Raw genomic sequence first — 18,921 nt, 5'->3', positions numbered from 1 at the left:
TAATCACCTCCCTGAGTAAACGGTCATGCTGCCGCTGTCCGATTCGCATCTCTCATTCTCTCGCGCGGGATAAAAGACTGGGAAAAGTCAAGCTGAGAGGGAAAAGACGAAACACAGCGCTGAGTTATAATTCTATTTGTTGTTAACAGCATTTTTAACAAAGGCACAAAGCTACATTTTCAGTATATGTGGCTGCCTCAGATTCCAAACAAAACCAGATTTATATTAATGGTCCTACCCACTGCCAGTTAAATTTAGTTCCTTGCTGTAAACTAAATATCTATTTATGCTCACTAGGTCAAGCTAAACCTCCTCAATGTGTCAGAACCTAGCTCTGTTCCGAACCCTGTGGTCAGTTGCAAAAGCACTGTGAATATAGTGTATAGCCGCAAGTTAGTGGGTTCGTAATAATTAATATGGCCTTAATGAGACATTGCTCACACATGCTGCAGGCTGGCTGCTGTCTTGGTGTTTATGGACATGGTTAGATGTACTTCACTGTTTTCATCACGCCGTCATACAAGAGCACTTATGCTTATGCTGTGTAGATCAAGGCAGCTATATAAAGAGAAAGACTAAAAATGCATTTACTATATTCACTATCAATGTGAAAAAGTTTTGCCGTTTCTCATGCAAGGTACATGATAGCATACACACAACAACATCTATAAACAACTTACATTTTCCATATTTTCCCTACACAAAATATAGCGACGCCCCAGTAAAGCAATAAAACTCAATCACAGATATGATGACCCCAAGGCATCCAGTTCAAATCGCAGCCATAACAAAAAGAAATAAGCGCATAACGTCTTGATTTAAAATTGGTGATCGAAAATTGTTAGCTGTGCAAGCAGAAAGTTGTTTACAAAGCTTCTAAAAAGCAATATTCCTGGGCCGTGTCGTTTAAATGTAGTTTCCATCTTACAAACCATGAAGCATGAGGCAGAGAACACACATACTGAGCTCTTGCACTCCTGTGAGGCAGTGCGAGTACTTTTAGTGCAGAATGCAGTGGTGCAGGGCCACCTCCGCTCATATGGCCCCTTAGCATTGATATTCAGATACCAGACCTGTCCCTACACCTTAGTGCAGATCAGCGGCAACGTTTCAGCACAAAAACCAAGTGTAGCCCGAGGCTAAGGTAAGCTAGAAGACCCATTGCAGCCTCCATTCACAAAAAAATGGACCCATTAGCAATTTTTGCTAACAACATGTATCTTTCCTAGTTGCCTCCATGTACATACTTTTCCCCAGTGAAACACAGCAGAGTCTCTTGTCGACAGGCAGGCCTGCTATCTGCCATGACTCACTTCAGCTCAGTTAGCTGCTTCTATATGCTAATTCATTCCTCATTGGCCGTCGGGGGAGCCTGTCAGACGCTGGGTCACACCAGAGCTGTGGAGGCGGGGGGGGCCTGCAGAGGTCGGAGGAATCAGGCCCACCAACCGCACTGCTTCTCTAAGATCGATGGGAAATAGATATTAGGTCACATGTTTTTTTTTCTCTTTTGGTAACATTCTTAGGTTTTCATGAAGCCAAAGTGCAAGTACCTCCCAATGCCCTGTGTTTCACGCACACAGAACGGGAAGGAGAGCTGAAGGAGCAGATCTCTCGCTATCCAAGGGTCTGCCTGTGAGAACGAGGATCATCACCCCATCTTTATATTCCATTTAATCTTGGAAAACTGCTTAAAATTGGCCTAGAGCATATGGTGATGAACCACACACTTTCTCTGCTGATTTGGAGTAGTTTCGTAGTAAAACCAGCAACACTGGCTAGCAAGATTGAAGGGCCCCTCTGGGTTTGTGGAAGGGTCTTGCAGCACAGATCCCAAGTGGTTTAACACTCCCTGGTGGTGCAGGGGAGCTACGATGCCCAAAAGCAGAGCTGTCAGTCAGTGTTCGGAATTTGTTCAATCAAAAGAAATGGTCAATAATCAGAACATTATTTAACCATTGACAAACTGTACAGGGCAACTGAGCCAAGACAATAAGGGCAATGGGGTTTTTGTAATATTTAGAAAGATTTTCAAAATGTCATTTACAACTTTTTACACAGTGTTTGTTTAATCATTCTGAGGCAGTCTGACAACACCAGTAACACAGGTTCTGTACGTTTCTGTCCAACCACAGAGAAAGGGGGGGGTCCTGATTTTTGATCTTGGGCTTTTCATTTTCTCTTAAAGTGGTTATTTGAGACTGAGGCAAAAAAATGAAATCTGAGGGTAGAATCCATCTGGGTTTGAATGTAGAACGTTGGGACATTCTATCGTAGATTCCCTCAGCCTGCCGTCATTCCGCCCGCTGACTCAATCATCTGCTGGCCATCACCGCCTCGGTGGGTGACCAATGGTGGTCTTAATGAATGCTCTCTGAAGCCAGCACCCCTCCAGCAAGGGTCAGAGAATCAGAAAGGTTGCTGGGGGAAAAAAAAGCTCTGGAAATTTCTTGTGCTTTACTTGTGGAAGTGAGGTGGCATTGAAGGTGGGGGTGAGATAAACATGAGAGAATGGAATGCACCTGGTGTGCTGGAGAGCCCCCACACCACAGAGCGCAGGCACGTCGGTGGCAGGCGAAGCCCTCTGGCATCCACTTTGCGGATGGCTAATGTGTGTTTTGCAATCTAATTGTGCATAATAGACCTTGGGGTGGGAAGCTGCTCGTTGTGGCGGAGGCCGGCCTGCATGCCAAGTCCCCATGCTGGAACCATCCTCCGTCTTATTCCACATCGCATCCACCTAGTTGTTCTCATTTAATTTTGTTGGGTCTGGAATTGGCCAATCAGCACGAAGCCAGAAACTCCTCCCCCTCCCCTCCACTACTGCCACCTTCTCTCTGGAGGTTGAACATTTAATAGTTGGATCCCCCGGGGCTTCACAGTTTCAGCACAAGGGCCTAATGCCTGAATGTCCTTCACCCCCCCCCTTCCCCCAGAATGATCTGTTAGGGGTCTATCTAAGCCTTCATGGAGCCTCAACTTGGCAAGTGAGCACATGTCAGATTGGCTGCCTGGAGAACTACTCTTAGCTGGACGCTCAGGGTGGGAGTCGAGAATTGTAGCCTGGGCCCCACCGTCGGGACAGGAAGTTTTCTCCCCAAAGGTTGTCTTGAGTACCGTGAACCACTGAAATGTTCTCTTCCGTCATTAGCATAACTCTGGTTTCAGCCCTGGGCAAAATACTTATTAGCAGAATGCTAATTCTAAAAACCACAGAAACAACTGTAATAATGAGCCATGCATTGGCAATTACAGATAAACAGGTGGTTTTTGATGCTAGTGTCGAATAACAGCCAAGATGTCAACCGACTGCAGATGACTTATTGAAATATGCAGAGACCCAAGAAATATTTTCGCGTACAAATGCATGTCAGTGATTTTGAGCATAAACTGTGTAATGACCATAATCCTGGCAATACATTGCTGGCTCTGTGCCTGTCAGCCTCTTTGGGGGTTAATGGAGACCTCGGTACACACAGCTAATCGCTTTTTCATGAAGGTACACTACCCTCAGCCCAAGATGGAGAGGCTACTACACATTACATGCTATTACATTATAGGTGCCGGACCAGGGAGAGAGTCCAGTTATGAGGTGGGCATTTTCCCCAGCACCGGATGAAGCTTGCATGACGGGCTTTAGCTAGTGAATTAAACATGGGAATTAATACTGAACCCTCTAAGGATGTCGACAGAGTCAGTATGCTGTCAGTCATACCTCACCGTCTTATGAAAAAGCAATCAGCCGGGCAGTATGGAATCACCAAGGAGACAAATAGGCTCAAGGCTGACCGGAAGATATCCAAGCCACTCTGATCCTGGTTCACGTTTAGTCGCGACGTGGCAAGGTATTTTTGTTTTGCAACCCTTTAACCTGACGCGAGACGAGATGAAACCCAGAGATATTTAACAAAGATGGACACAGCAGTCTATACGATTCCACAAGGCTAATCGAGGGTGTGAACGGTGCTGCGGAGTCTGCAGAGCTTTGCGTGACTGAGGGAAGCGAGAGGAGTTACTGAGAGGGGGAGGTAGAAGGCTTTACAATCAGAGAGAGCACCTGCAAGAGGCAGGAGGACAGAGATGGGCAGTCTATGTCACTGAGGCAGTGTCCCTGTCCCTTTTAAACGCGTCCTTCCCCGGGGGCCTGAAACAAAATGCTTTAACGTCAGCATTGGTACTATGAATGCACGTTTTTTTGAAGTAATCATGTATCCAATTTCTCCCCCTGCATAGTGATTTGAGGAAAACTTGATCACTGCCTAGCCTCTTAGACACAGAAGGGCGGGACGATGTCAGACTGTGCGACAACATGGATGTGCACAGCAGAACACACAGTCTAACCCGAGTAGCATGTCAAAACACAAGAAGCTGCTCACCACAAAGTTAACGTTACTCAGAGACGGGGGGGCCCTTTGATATGCCGTGGTGACAAATGACTCAGCCACTCAAGATGTCAGCCAAAGGAGAAAGCAAGCACTTTGCTCCTTGAATACTTAAAAACACACATTTCAGCGTTATTGGCAATAGCTCGTAAAAAACTCAAAAACTGACATTTGCAGCAGATTTTAGACAAAGGTTCAAAACTCGGGGAAAAAGCAATGATGAAATGCCGATAGATGGGACTTCAAAACTAGGTTGGGTTTTCCCTACGTTGTCAATCATTGCTTGTTTTACGAGCGAAAGCAGCGACTAACAGCACTTGATGACCTCACCCTCCACGATCTATCTCGGCAGAAAGCCTCCGTCAAGGTGCCCTGTTCAGCTCGCAGCCACTGTTCACCCAAGTTCAGGTCTAATTCTGCGTGAAGTGAAATGTGCCACTTTACAGCCACACCGGACTCCTACCGACCTGAAAGCTTTCTGGAACTTTGTGAACTACGGGCATTTTCTTTTTCCAAATGACCTTCCTGATGACAAGTCAGCATTCTCTTAATGTTCCTCAAGGCACCCAACAGTGTCAAGCAAGAGCGAAAGAACAGCAAAAATGTCCTCGACAGACCGAGTGCAATATTTATAAAAATACATATTAATACTTAATTGTGTGGTGTGACTCAATCTACGGCCGCTTCAAAGTGAAGTTGTAATATTCATGCCGTGTGCAGATTTATTTAGCTTTTAAGGGATTTATGCGAATCCAGGAGGTTAAACTGAGTTGTTACAAGTTACAGCACAAGTTACTACATGAGGAACTCATGTAGAAGGAGCACAGCAAAGATATAAGCATGGCATAACTACCATTTAAATGCTCCTCAAATAAAACTTTTCTCATATCCAATTTTGGACAGTGTTTTATGTAGAGGAAGCGTTTGAAAGACATATTTTCCTGTATATGAAATATATGTCTCTTATTTCAGAATTTGTGTGTCAAAATATATGGAGCATATACTGCTTTTTCACTTGGGATGGGTTTACACCAATTTGGAGTTATTAAAAAAGACAGCAGGAGTGATACTCTTGGGTTATTTGGTTCTGAGTCCAGATGGTATTTTTTGGAACTGGTTGCTTAATAACTCACAGTCAAATGGATTACATGGCCCTCTTCTCAGTGTCCTTATTAAAATTCCTTTATTAGCTTGGCATATACATCAAGGGGTTTGAAACACAAAGAGCATAAAAACATTCTAGGCACAGTTTTCCTTCGAGAACCATGTTAGAGCAGTAAAGGTTTTATTCCTGATACAATCACTTGTTAACGATGTTAAATTATCTAGCTGTTGAATTAAACAATGTTCATTAGAAGTAACATAAGGACTGGTATTTACTGTGCACACGCTGAGGGAAAACATAGTACACTGCAAAACTGCACTGTCACATGCGTTAAACACACAATGAGCGTTTGCCTGGAGGACAGCTAAGTGGATTCGTCCTAAATTCACCATTTTACAGTTTCGCGGCAGTGTGGTACAGGCTAAAAACAGCACTTAATTTATCATAGAGTGGAAAAGCCAGATAAAAACCTGTTTGGGAGCGGCAGTGCTCTTCACGGCCCCCAGAGAGGATGCTTTCCCAACCTGCCTCCCACTCATAGACTCAGCATGGCACCGCGCTACAGGAAAAGAGGACCAGAAGCAGGTGGGCAATGGGCCTGAGAAACCCAATAGGAGTATGGGTGAGCAGGGAGCTCGGCCAATGGGAGGCAGGGTGAACAGGGCGCTTGGCCAATGGGAGGCCATATTTTCCGGAGTTTTGCTGACTCCGTGGCTGGCCGGAGCCCAATTCACGCTCTAAGCATGCATAATAAGCCCACAGCGCCCCCTTGACTTTCACCTATAATTCAATAAACAGCCCACCGAGGCAAGGTGAGTTTTAATAACAATTTATTATCCTCCCTGAGACTTGTGCTTGCAGCAGCAGTAATTAGGATGAGGACACAGCAGAATGGAGTGGGGCTGTTCAGATACCAATAACCACAATTCCCACTCATTGGAATGTTGGCTAAGCTCTCATGCAAACAATGCAATTAGGAAAGGAACCGGTACAAAGAAAACTGCTCTGAACAGTAAATACATCCTTAGCATATGTTGTAACCATCAAATATTTTATACTAATCACTCCATTTCCATGAAATTATTCAGGTTCTTTCAAATTTTGTTTTATTCATTCTTTGCACCTGTTTCTTTCTGCAATTTCACTGTTTAACTGTGTATGTCCGCTTCAGGGTACAAAATCGATACCACTGAATACATTGCTCTTCTTGCATAATGAACTGTGTAATTTTCCCTCACGTCATTGTCTTTTAAAATGAATAAATAAATAATGCAAATTGGGAAAGGTGTCCAGGTCATTCGAAGGCATGTAGAAGTCAACTAAATACTCGCAGAGCACTGTTATCCTGTCAGTATAGAGCGCCACAGGCTGGGTGTGGGAGGGGGGGGGCAGGACTGTGTGCTGGACGCCCAGAATGGAAAGCCTGGTGGCAGGAATCTCTGCTAATCGGTCAGCCTCATCCTTCAGGCTTCTGCTCTGCCTCTGTGAAGATGAGCCAAAGGAGAGGCACCATTCTTCTGACAGGAAAACAGCCAGATTCCCAATTGCTAGGCCAGTAACCCATCTACTGAGGCCATGTTTCTGCTGTCAGAAGTAGCTACTGCAGGTAAGTAAACATCTCTGACGTGTGTGTGTGTGTGTGTGTGTCTGTGTGTGTGTGTGCTAACACTTTGGGCAGAGATGCCCATTCCAGTTCAAGATGACTGCACATCTAAGAGCTGGATACGCCTTTTAAGTCAAACCACTGCGATGAGGACATATTGTTCAGGTAGCTAAGTCAAAACTGTCAAATCGACGTCAAAGCTGATCCATCCCGATGTCCCAGAAGGGAATTACTTTCAAAAGGGGGCAGCGCCCAGTCCAGGCAGCCAACCTGCGGCCCAGCAACCTCACCGTGCTAAAACTGCTGGCCAATCAGCAGTCTGGAAGACTAACACAAACGGCGCTCTACGAGGCCATCCGGAGGCCTTGCTCAGTCAGCCAGGAACATCCACAGTAGAGGACATTTGTCTTCATTTCGTGGAGTTTTTCAGCATTTTGCCAGCTGAGCCTGACTCAAGCGACTTTGGCATCTGGTCCGTGTCCGACCGAGGGGCCGAGGTAAGCTGCACACTCGACAAGACTCATACGGCGTTTCTTTAAAGATGCGGAAAAACGTCCAAGATGAAGGTGCTATATTTCATCTCCAAAAAAAAAAGGCAGGAAAATTACTGGCTCCAACTGTGAGCGACGGCGGCAGAATCACTCACTGTCGTGTGAGCATTTTCTCATTTTCACACCGGAGCACAAAGCATGATGTAGACAAGCGCAGAAGATGCCGCCTGCACGTGCTCCAGGAGAGCCGATGATCCGACCGCACGCCCAGGGAAGACAGAAACGGAAGCAGGCAAGAGAGGAACCGTCCAGGCTTCCAAGTTGTCATTCAAAGAGCGTTAAAGGTCAGTCCCACACAGTCTCCTACTGTGCCCCTCTTACTAGCAGTATTACTTACACACATATACAGCAGCTCTGTTGACGTAATACCAGGTTGCTCTGCAGGCTCTGACTCAGTAATTATAAAGAGGCCCACATTCAAACAGACCTCGGCTGTGATGCACTATTTGCATACCTCCCAGCTAGCCAGCCTGAATTTCAGTTACAGAAATGCAAAGAGACTCTGAAGGAGGAATTCAAACAGAGGCTTGGCAATCAATCTGTAGAAAGAGATCCTTCCTGAAACAGAAAGCGCGGTTCAGGGATCCCTGTGAGAACAGAGCATGCTCTGCTAGCAAACTCCTGCTCAATGAGCTCCCTAGCCGGTTGACTTTCCAGAGGATTAAACTAGTAAACGGTGCTCTGTGAGTAATTCCTCTCCCGCCCTTACATCCCCCTCATCCATCCATCCATCTTCCAAACCGCTTATCCTTCTGGGTCGCGGGGGGTCCAAAGCGGAATCTATGAGCACGAGGCACATCCCCTTCAAGTTCACCATTTAAATAAGTTAATTCAATCTAACCAGCCTGTCCTACAAGTTGACGACACAGCACTCGGACGTTTGCTGGTCCAGAGGACGCGCCGTTACTGTGCAAATTCATTAAACTAGGACAGTGTTCCTCAACCCAGTCCTTGGGCACCCTCAGCCGGTCCAAGGTTTTTGCTACTTTCTAGCTCCCTGCCAGACAGTCCTACTGTGAGTTGGAAGGGAGCAAAAACATGGACTGTCTGGTGGTCTCTGAGGACCAGCATGAGGAACACCAACCATGAGAACATTTGCAGAAATGACCCCTGATAACCCAACATCAACCAACTCATGAAGCAGAAAAAAAAAAATCCAATTGTCCCCGACTGCTTCATTTTCGCTGCTTGTCACACGGTCCCTGCCGCTCCCTGCCAGGGTGTGACATATGTCCCATCTGTGGGCTTCCCAGCGCCTGGCGACGGCATCCCAGTGGGCAGGTTATGCCCTGTCCACCATGGATCTGGGTCCAGGCCGTCTGGCTCCGTTTAGTGCGAGGGGGCCTGCTGCTTGGAGCCAGGGCCCCAGATGGCCCCCGCTGAGGGCCCGTATGGCCGCTGTGTGGCCCCCCCATCAGAGGTCCAGACCCAGACAAACGTACTACACACATCACACACACATTTTGGTCGAACGCCACACACTGAAGAGTTGCCTGGTGGATATATTAGAAAAAAGGGCAGGTTAACTGGATGTGTGTGAATAAAGCAGAAACTAAGACGACGTCATATATGTTAAAATACATTTTTTAATGTACTTCCATATCTTTCTTCAGGAGAAAAAAATCCTAGAAATGTAATACAATACTAACTTCTGTATACAAATGCAATCAAATGTACATCCAGAACACTGGTGATACATTATATCAAACGTCAACATACAATTTACATTCAATATAATATCACAAGAACTTAATTGGAGAAAGCTTTTAAACACATACATAATGTATGATATTACGTCCCTTTTCGCAAAACAATAAGCACTCTATCAGAATTCTTATGGAAGAATTAACTGTGGTTATTAAAACGTAGTTCATTGTTTGGCACGGAATACAAAAAAAAAATGTAAATTAAAAATCATATTACATATTGCTGTAATGCCAAGTTTTCCAGAAATCTAATTATCAAGATTGCACATTAATGAAGAAAGAAAGAAATGTCCAAGCACAAGCTACAATTATGAGGAGACCGTGGATTTGAGTACAAGACAGTGGCAGACATCACAGAGAAAGATAACTAAAGGAGCGAAGCCCGACGGTCGCAGCTCTTATTTAATCAGAAGAGAGTCCGCACTGGATAAGTCAGGGCTCCGTTAAACACCCCGGGGCGGCGTGAGGACTAAAGAAGGGGGAGACAAGAAGCTACACGTGACAGCCACAACACAGCAAGGAACCTGCTCTGTGCTCACGTGCCGTTCAGGTAATGAAGGAGGTGGGAAAGGAATCATCTTACACACACACACACGCACGCACGCACGCACGCACGCACGCACGCACACACACACACACATCCTGAGTGAGATGCCCTGAAAGAAACACAAAGCCAAGCAATGATAAAGGTGCCTTTGTGCCTTTGATGCATAGCTACATGGTGTTATTTACACTGATCTCACTTACACTAGAAAAAGCGAAATACGAGTAGAATTACAGTCCAGGATACAAGTTCACATCCGCGCACACGCTCACCCACACACAGAAACTCACGCTTTTCATAATATGGCTGAGAGGTCACAGGAGTGGCGTATTCTCACGCCACATTACGCCATGGTGTACCCGTAACTCCCACAATGCAGTGCGACGAGCAGCCTGTCTCGGAGCACTTCCTGGCTGGGGTACTCTGGGAGCTTCAGCATGTTGATGCTGGGGAGGCCAGTAGGGACAGTAAGGGCGAGTCAATGAGAGTCAGCCAGCGAGGTCAGCTCTACTTTATACAGGTCAGCTAAGCAGCTAGTGTGGGCCTGTATGGCTTAGACAGTGCAAGTCAATATTGGCCATTAAGAACTTTACATTACATTAGAATGTATAAAGTTGACCGATTCCCGACACTTTAGCATAAATCTACCCCCGACCCAACAACAGAATCCTTCTTGTCACTTCGCTGCCTGACCTTCATCAAAGATCAGACATATACCATGGTGATAAAACTCTACTGCCCCCTGCTGGCGGTCATCTCATATTTCATTTTAGCATTAGCAGGCATCGGTATACATTTTCGTAGCGTTATGGGAGACAAATCTGGGGAAAATGCCCACAACATGTTTCTATTCCAGAAACAGATTTCATGATGAATGTCCCCAGAAGGGAAAATACTTCGTAGTTTTTAAAATAAGCTGACAAACTATTAAAAAAGTGCCAAAACTTATTCTGGCCGCAAGCTTTCATATTTTTTGAGTTTCTTTCGGCTGCCGTTACATTCCATTAACGGAAGAATCGATGTATTGGGCACAGCATGACAGGTAAACAAGCGTGCCTGCGTGTGAGAGATGTGCGAGAGAGACGTGGAGCAGGTCCGCATGCAGACAAGCGCGAGAGAGGAGCTCGCAGGAAAAGCCATCGTTTTCTCACCAGGTGCTGGATGTTGGCAGCAGGTTGGTGGTGTAGGCCACGGCGGCGATGGTGAACTTCTGTAAACCGCTCCCTCCCATCAGGTAGGCGAATCCGCCGTGGGGGACCCGCGAGCTGCAGGGCCGGGAGATAAACAGAAGGAGCGATTCGCTGAGAGCGGGACCAGGCCAAGTGGCAAGAATGTAGCAGGAGAGCGAGACTGATGCTATCGTGCTAAAAGGCCCAGCAGAGAAAGCGACATTTCCTGTCCAGAGCTCAATCGCTGCCTGTTATACAGTAGCTTATGAGACTGTGACAAGCACCAAAAGGCTTGAAATGTAGAGCATGCAAGCATGTGGGGAGCAAATGTGAGTATATCATGTGTTCCGTCTAGATCAATGTTTCCCAATCTAGTCCTCAGGGACCCACAGACGGTCCATGTTTTTGCTCCCTCCCAGCTCCCTGCCAGGCAGTCCACATTTTTACTCCCTCCCAGCTCTCGCTACAGCAAAAACGTGGACCGGCTGTGGGTCCTCGAGGACCGAATTGGGAAATGCTGGTCTAGATCAGTGTCCATGTAAGCCTTTTTCATTCTGGTGAGAAGCCTGCCTCTCACACAGCAGGAGGCCTGCCTGCATGTATCCATGCGCTCTCCGCCTTTGCAGCTGGCCTGTGAGGACCCCCACTGCTTTCCCCTGCAAGCAGCCATAACGGCGCATTAACAGAAGCACGTTAAGTGGCCACGATCAACAGCTACACTGTGGAAGCTGCAGGATAACAGGAGACTTACAAAAGTGACACCCGGTCTGGATCAGTCTTCCAGTCCTGCCATGCTTACAAGGCTTTTCAGTTTTGGCATGACGAAATGTTTTCAGAAAAGCAACTCTAAAACTGCGTGGGGGGTTACTTTTGTTATACAAAAGTTTTAAAAAGAAAAAAACAAAAACACATGTGACTCACCTGCCAGTGACGAACTGCAACAGCAGGACTCTCTCCTCCTGGGTCAGACTTCGCACCACTTCCCAGAACCACTGGAAAGCAAAGAGTCCAACGTTCAGCCTGTGATTCATCACCCTCCGAGACTCATCGCAGCAACACAATGTCGGGACACATTAAAGTGATCTAATGCGTTCAACACCGCAGCAAGACAGCCCCCAGATCCTGGTCAGGTTATGAACTGTGTGCAGTCATTCCCCATTAGCGGCTTGTCTGATTATTCGATACACGCATACGGGGAGTGGGCTGCATACCTGAATGACAGGTTCCTCCAGGTCGTAGCCGCTGGTGTATTCCGTATTCCTGCTCCAGTCCGACACGTCGATCTCGGGCATCCCTGAGAGGAGCAGTTCCTAGCACCAGACCAGGCCAGAGTTATGGTTTACGATGCCATGGTTACAAGCCACGCTGTCATGGTTACAGGTCACGCTGCCATGGTTACAGGTTTGCATGAAATCGGGACTGTGGAGATGCCTCGGAAGGACAGGCATTCGCATGGGGGCCGAGATCACGCCAGACGCTGGTTGTTTAATTAAAGCACATTAAGGGCTAGAGAGACGATCTTGAAGGGTCGTGTCTAATGAACCCCCGGGAGGCTGCCTGCTGGAAAAAGTGGGGGGGGGGGGCTTTTTCAAAGGACTGCACCAGATCTCCCCCATGTGGAGTCAGCATGGTCGGAGGGCTAGTCATACACGCAGACGAACACACGCCATCCAGAGGCGCAGCTCTCGTGTTCTATCAACACAGACAGGCAGGTCCCCAGACCTGATGCACGTCCACACACAGATCTAGGCTGCATGGTGTGCAGTTGCCCTTGGAAACCATCCAATCAGCTCTTCAGCCTTGTTTCCTAGCAGATAGGCAGCTGGTGGGGCCAGGTGGGGTTGCGGTGGCTGGGGGGGGCGGGGGGGGGGGGGGGGGGGGCGGATCAGTACGAGGTGGCGAGCGATGGCAGGCGACCCCGGGGGTGACTCATTAACACGTGCGATGAATCCCCTAAGCCAGTGGCTGAGCATCAGAAACGTGATGGTGGGGGGTGGGGGGTGGGGGGTGGTTCACGCTCGACATGCTGGGGGGACAGGGAAAGGAGAGAGGAGCCCGGGAGATGAAGACGATGGCAACGACGACGACCAACAGCAAGGCTGACTCACCAACTCGTACTCGTCAAAGAGCTGGATGAGCGAGGGTGGGATAAAAGTGTGGAAGCCTTGCAGGAAGGCGTTGATCTGAGGCTGGATGGCGCGAGTCATCCTCAGCTCCGTCACCAGCTGCACGTACTCCGCCTGGACACAAGGGGGCACCAGGACAGTCACGGTGGGGCACACAGACAAATGCACGGCGATGGGCTGCGTGACACACTTTTAAGATCAAATATGGCCAAGCGCAGACAAGTATGCACTCAGACACAGGCAGAAACAAACACACACACACACACACACACACACACACACACACACACACACACACACGCAGCTCCACACAGACAGAATCGGAAAGGCACACACTGAATTCATGAGAGCAGAAAATGTGTGAATCAAACAGGACTTCTTGTGAGCGTATGTGTGAAATTCACCTGTTATCTCCCCCCCCACCGCGGCGAGTCGGAGACCCAGCGACACCAGCGCATCTCCGCAGCCACCCCCCAGCTGAGTGGCCAGATAACAACTCAGCTCCACGGGCAGGGACACGGCCCCCCCACCCAACAGCCCGGGGGGTGTGGCTTTGTTTTTCTGTGGCAACACCTCCAAGAAACATACCAGGAATAACTACTACTATACTGCTATACGATGGAACGGGTGCACAAAATGAGAAACACACACGCACACACAGGCACACACAGACACACACACACGCGATGACCGCCACATTTCCGGCTGCAGGTCCTGAATCCGCTGCAGTTGGAGGCCGGCTCCTGCAGTGAAGATGCCATTGCCCGTAACTCTGACCCTCCCTGGCTCAACCTCATTCCAATGCCAAGCAGTTCAGCTGTGCCCTCACCCAAAACCCCAGAGATTACCATCAGCCGAGCACCACGCTGCTGCCCTCTACAGGTGGCTGACGGCACACCACACTGCTGCCCTCTACAGGTGGCTGACGGCACACCACGCTGCTGCCCTCTACAGGTGGCTGACGGCACACCACGCCAGAAACACGCCGGAAGCGTTGAGAAAAGAAGGGGTTTCGGAACATGGTTCAATTTTCTGCTTTACTTGTTTTCTCAAAAGAGGCGAAAATGTGCAGCCATACGCTTCTAAAAACATTTTAGTCTGTCCGCACCAAATGCACTGACTACTGTTTTAATTTATTTCATAACCACAACATGACAAGGAGGAAAAAAAAGACTGAATATGCTGATTGCTGATTAGCAAAATAGGTGCCTGATCATCCTGACGTATGACGCAAGCAAAACAGCGCTGCTCCGGAGAGCTTCCCCTGAAAAGTTAGCGACATACATGATGTCGACAGAAACACCCCCCCCCCCCCCTTTGTCAAGTGAGCAGGCATTGGATCAGAAATTGGGACTTTGGACCAAATATCTGCAAGATGGCACTGCTGTTGGACCATCAGTGAGGTCCATCAGTTGACCTACTTCAGGATTAATATTCACTTGTAGATCCGTCGTTTTATGCAACTGCAGCGAATGTCACCAAGAACACAAGATTAGCGAGACTAAGATGTGAAAGTATCCGGCTTCTGCAAACATAAACCCTGGTAAAATTAAAAGGATATTTTCTATGGAGAAAATATTCACGGCTACGCTAAGAGCAGAGGGAAGATTGCCTTGCAATGCTCGCCTTGTTGTCCTGGGTGACGAGGATGCTGGTCCCCCCAGCCTTTAACGGCACCTCCTCCATGGCGCCAAACACGTCCGTCTCCACAGAGAAGGTCAGCTCGAGGCCCAGGTCGCTGATGTCATTGTCCAGGATCCACTGGAGATTCTTGGCATACTCCGGGTCGATGGAGGCCACATCCTGGTAGTTCACCGGGACCCCTGGCCAAACACACCCCCTCTCAGCTAACAGCTTTAACCAAAGCGTCCTGTGATGTATGTGGAAGAAACACTGAGATCCAGGTGTGTGTGTGTGTGTGTGTAGGTAGGGCCAGCGTGTGTTTATATTCAAAAGTATGTATCTGGTGATTAAGTGAGGGTGAGGCTGTGAAGAGAGCAGCCAACAAAAGCAGGCTCCTTTACCGAGGATGTGCTTATAGAAAGAGCGAGTGAAGTAGATGTTGACGAGCTGCCGATGGTACAGAGCCAGGCCCAGGATTTGACCAGCAAAGCCAAAGTAGTTGAGGTGGTCGGGGTTGACTGAGGAGTTACTGTTGGGCTGGAATGTGGTTCCTGCATAGAAAGGGAACAGAATGATTGGGGAGGGGGGATAGGCACAGGGAGATGGAGAAAGAGGCAAGGAGAGGGTGAGAGATAGGGAGAGAGACACAAGGAGAGAGACAGGGAGAGAGGGAGAGAGACAGAGGGAGAGAGACACAAGGAGAGAGACAGGGAGAGAGGGAGAGAGACACAAGGAGAGAGACGGAGAGAGGGAGGGAGAGAGGGAGAGAGACACACAGAGAGAGACAGGGAGAGAGGGAGGGAGAGAGGGAGGGAGAGAGACACACGGAGAGAGAGAGGGAGGGAGACACATGGAGAGAGACAAGGAGAGAGGGAGGGAGAGAGACAGAGGGAGAGAGACACACGGAGAGGGAAAGGGAGAGAGGGAGAGACAGGGAGAGAGACACGGAGAGGGACAGGGAGAGAGGGACAGGGATGGGGAGAGCGAGCAAGAGGGAGTAAGACAGCAAGAGACAGAGGGAGAAAGAGAGCAAGAGAGGGAGGGAAAGACAGAGACAAGAAGAGGGAGATTGAGAGAGAGGGGGAGGGAAAATGAGGAAAAATTCAAACTCGTGCTTTACAGGTGAATGACAGGCTACTGGGAGATTAATTTTTAACTCCGAATTGCAGAGCACAGCCTAAAAAAAGCAGTGGGAACATCAAGCTTCCTCACCGGTTTCCAAGTACATGGGCAACTGTCGCCCACATTCACATGCGGTATAAGAGCCCGTCCTGCATACACAGTAACCCAGAACCCACTGGAGCAGACATCACTCCGCCCCCCCACCCCCACCCCCTCCACCGCAGCTACACTGCTGCTCCTGTCTCAATACACACTCACTTTCCCCACTAAAACTGTATAAAGGCTGCCAGACAGCAGGAGCAGAGAACAGAAAGTTCAGGCATTGCATCATGGACTGGGGTGCGGCACAGCTCTTCCTCAGAGAGCAGGCATTAACAGAAATAGTGGCTGTATTTAAATAGCACATGATCACGCAAAGACACATGCAAAAGTCACTGCCGTGCGACTATTGGCTGGCTTATTTTTGTCCCACTCACCGTCGGCGGACTGAGTGAACAGTGCGTAGTCGGGGTTGACGATCTCATTGGACAGAATGTCGAACCACTCCCGCACCACGCCTTGACCCTACGCGACAGGGGAGGTCAGAGGTCAGCGGGTTAGAGACTCAGGGCTACACCAGAGCATGGAGGGAACCTCGCACCACGGAGTGCAGGGCTGGCTGCAAGGCCTTAGCAGATAAACCCATCTTTCCTTCTCGCTTTGATTCTGCAAAGGACGAAGTTCACATCCGGCAGCGGGGCCCTGCGGCACGGAGACGTGCATCACCGCAGGCAGCATGGGCTTTGGAAAGCAGCCCCCCCAAGCAGTCCTGTTTTCAGGAAGGTCATACAGTAAAGGCTGCTGGCACGGCTCACACTGCTGGGCTTTCACATTCTGACCCCTTCCTGCAGCAGGCAAGTGCTGCGCACACACACACACACACACACACACACACACACAGGCACACACACGTACACACACACAGGCACACACACAGGCACACACACACACAAACACACACAGGCACACACACGTACACACACACACAAACACACACAGGCACACACACGTACACACACACACAAACACAGGCACACACACGTACACACACACAAACACAGGCACACACACGTACACACACACACAAACACAGGCACACACACGTACACACACACACAAACACAGGCACACACACGTACACACACACAAACAGGCGCGCACACACACACACAAACACAGGCACGCACACGTACACACACACAAGCAGGAGCGCGCACACACACACACGTACACACACACACGTACACACACACACGTACACACACACACACAAACAGGCGCACACACACACACACAGGCGCACACACACGTACACACGTACACACACACACACACACACACGTACACACACACAAACAGGTGCGCACACACACACACAAACAGGCGCGCGCGCACACACACACAAACAGGCGCACACACACACAAACACAGGCACACACACACACAGGCACACACACACACAGGCACACACACACACAGGCACAAACAGGCGCGCGCACACACACACACGTACACACACACACAAACAGGCGCGCACACACACACACACAAGCAGGCGCGCGTACACACACACACGTACACACACACACACAAGTACACACACACGTACACACACACAAACAGGCGCGCACACATACACACACGTACACACACACAAACAGGCATAGACATTACAGTTATTAGCAGTCATCTGCGCGTTGTTCCTAGACTCTCAGCTCTGAAAACCAGAAAACCAGCCAGGTTCACTCCCGGCGCCCAGTCCCCCCAGTTTTAGGCAGCGTGAGATTCTACCGCATTTCGTTTTATTTTGTTTGGCGATGCATATGAACCAAGCGCCCCCCACAGGTCAGAACATGTCAGCTCCATGAATCTGCTCCACCACCGCTCCCGACGCAGGTCGAACCCATCTCAGGAACAAAGCATATCCACTCAAGCAGGAAGCCACGCAGCAGCAGAGTCGGGGAGAGGGGGGGGCTTACTGGCAGTGTTAAATTAGAACGAAACAAAACAAAAACACCATCACTACAGCACCAGAGTGGAAGATGACGAGGATGAAATCTGAAGTGGAACATCTGAACGGAATGTCTTATAAGAACAGGGAAGGCGTTGTGCGGAACCCAAACCGAACAGCCCCTAGAATAAGACGTGCAAGAGAGAGTGATGGCTAAGAGTGTATGAAGTGAGATGAAGGAGGAATGCAGGGGAGGGCCATCCTATCATCTGGGAGGGGGGCTTCCAAATAAGCTTTATAATGTTATAATGCTGACCAAAGATGATGAGGTCAGCTGCAGATCACTGTGCTGCATTGCTGTTTTGGAAGAGGAGCTCAGGGGGGAATAGCCTACCGGGAATGGGGGGGGGGGGGGGGGTATGGCCCTGTTCAGTAATGTTTTAAAGAGCAGGGGGTGTAGAGTTGGCTTCATAGCACCAGGACCTTCCTGGATCTTGACAACTACTGTATCTGGACAGATTTACTTATAGGCAGGCAGTCTGGGGAGCGCAGAGTTCAGGGCTGTGTGTGTTTCTTGGGGGTGGGGGGTACTTACCATGCCCTCCTCGCCATGAAAGCGGACCGCGATCCCCTGCTTCAGCTTTTCGTTGCTGGACTTGGAGACGACCTCACAGCTGCTCTGGAATATCGACTCTGCACAGAGAGACGGAATAGAGCAGCTGTCTTCATTCCTCCACCCCCCTTCCGTTTTTTATGCATAGCTGCGTCCCTCGTTGTTTCGTTTGTTTACCGCGTCCGCCTGCCTGCCCGCCTGCGCCGCGCAATCAAGGACGGGAGCGTTATTTCAGCGAGAAATACGCTTCCTGCGCGCCGAGCGCTGCCTCCGCGTCCCGCGGCCAAGCAATTTATTTCTCAAGGATGCTGCTCTCAAAAGGAAGCCATGATCGATTCACACACAATGAATAAAAGGAAGGAGGTATCCCAGGGACACGGGATTCAG

General features: G+C 49.0%; 1 protein-coding gene across 3 annotated transcripts in view; it reads right to left on the bottom strand.

Moving 5' to 3' along the window:
• Positions 1–9,209: 9,209 nt before the first annotated feature.
• hace1 (HECT domain and ankyrin repeat containing E3 ubiquitin protein ligase 1) overlaps positions 9,210–18,921 on the bottom strand; it is a 31,256-nt gene continuing 21,544 nt past the window's right edge. For 2 of the 3 annotated variants that reach the window (XM_049027149.1, XM_049027150.1), the window contains exons 16-24: positions 18,517–18,614; positions 16,408–16,495; positions 15,211–15,360; positions 14,813–15,009; positions 13,169–13,300; positions 12,272–12,370; positions 11,982–12,052; positions 11,043–11,156; positions 9,210–10,337 (exon numbers count right to left, since the gene is read on the bottom strand). In XM_049027149.1, coding sequence (XP_048883106.1) covers positions 10,235–10,337; positions 11,043–11,156; positions 11,982–12,052; positions 12,272–12,370; positions 13,169–13,300; positions 14,813–15,009; positions 15,211–15,360; positions 16,408–16,495; positions 18,517–18,614 — 1,052 coding nt within the window. In that variant the 3' untranslated portion in view covers positions 9,210–10,234. The remainder of the gene's footprint in view (positions 10,338–11,042; positions 11,157–11,981; positions 12,053–12,271; positions 12,371–13,168; positions 13,301–14,812; positions 15,010–15,210; positions 15,361–16,407; positions 16,496–18,516; positions 18,615–18,921) is intronic. The other variant, XR_007399979.1, reaches the window with a different exon arrangement.

This window comes from Brienomyrus brachyistius, chromosome 9 (assembly GCF_023856365.1).
Source record: "Brienomyrus brachyistius isolate T26 chromosome 9, BBRACH_0.4, whole genome shotgun sequence".
Lineage (NCBI taxonomy): Eukaryota > Metazoa > Chordata > Actinopteri > Osteoglossiformes > Mormyridae > Brienomyrus > Brienomyrus brachyistius.
This window is presented reverse-complemented; position numbering and strand designations above follow the sequence as displayed.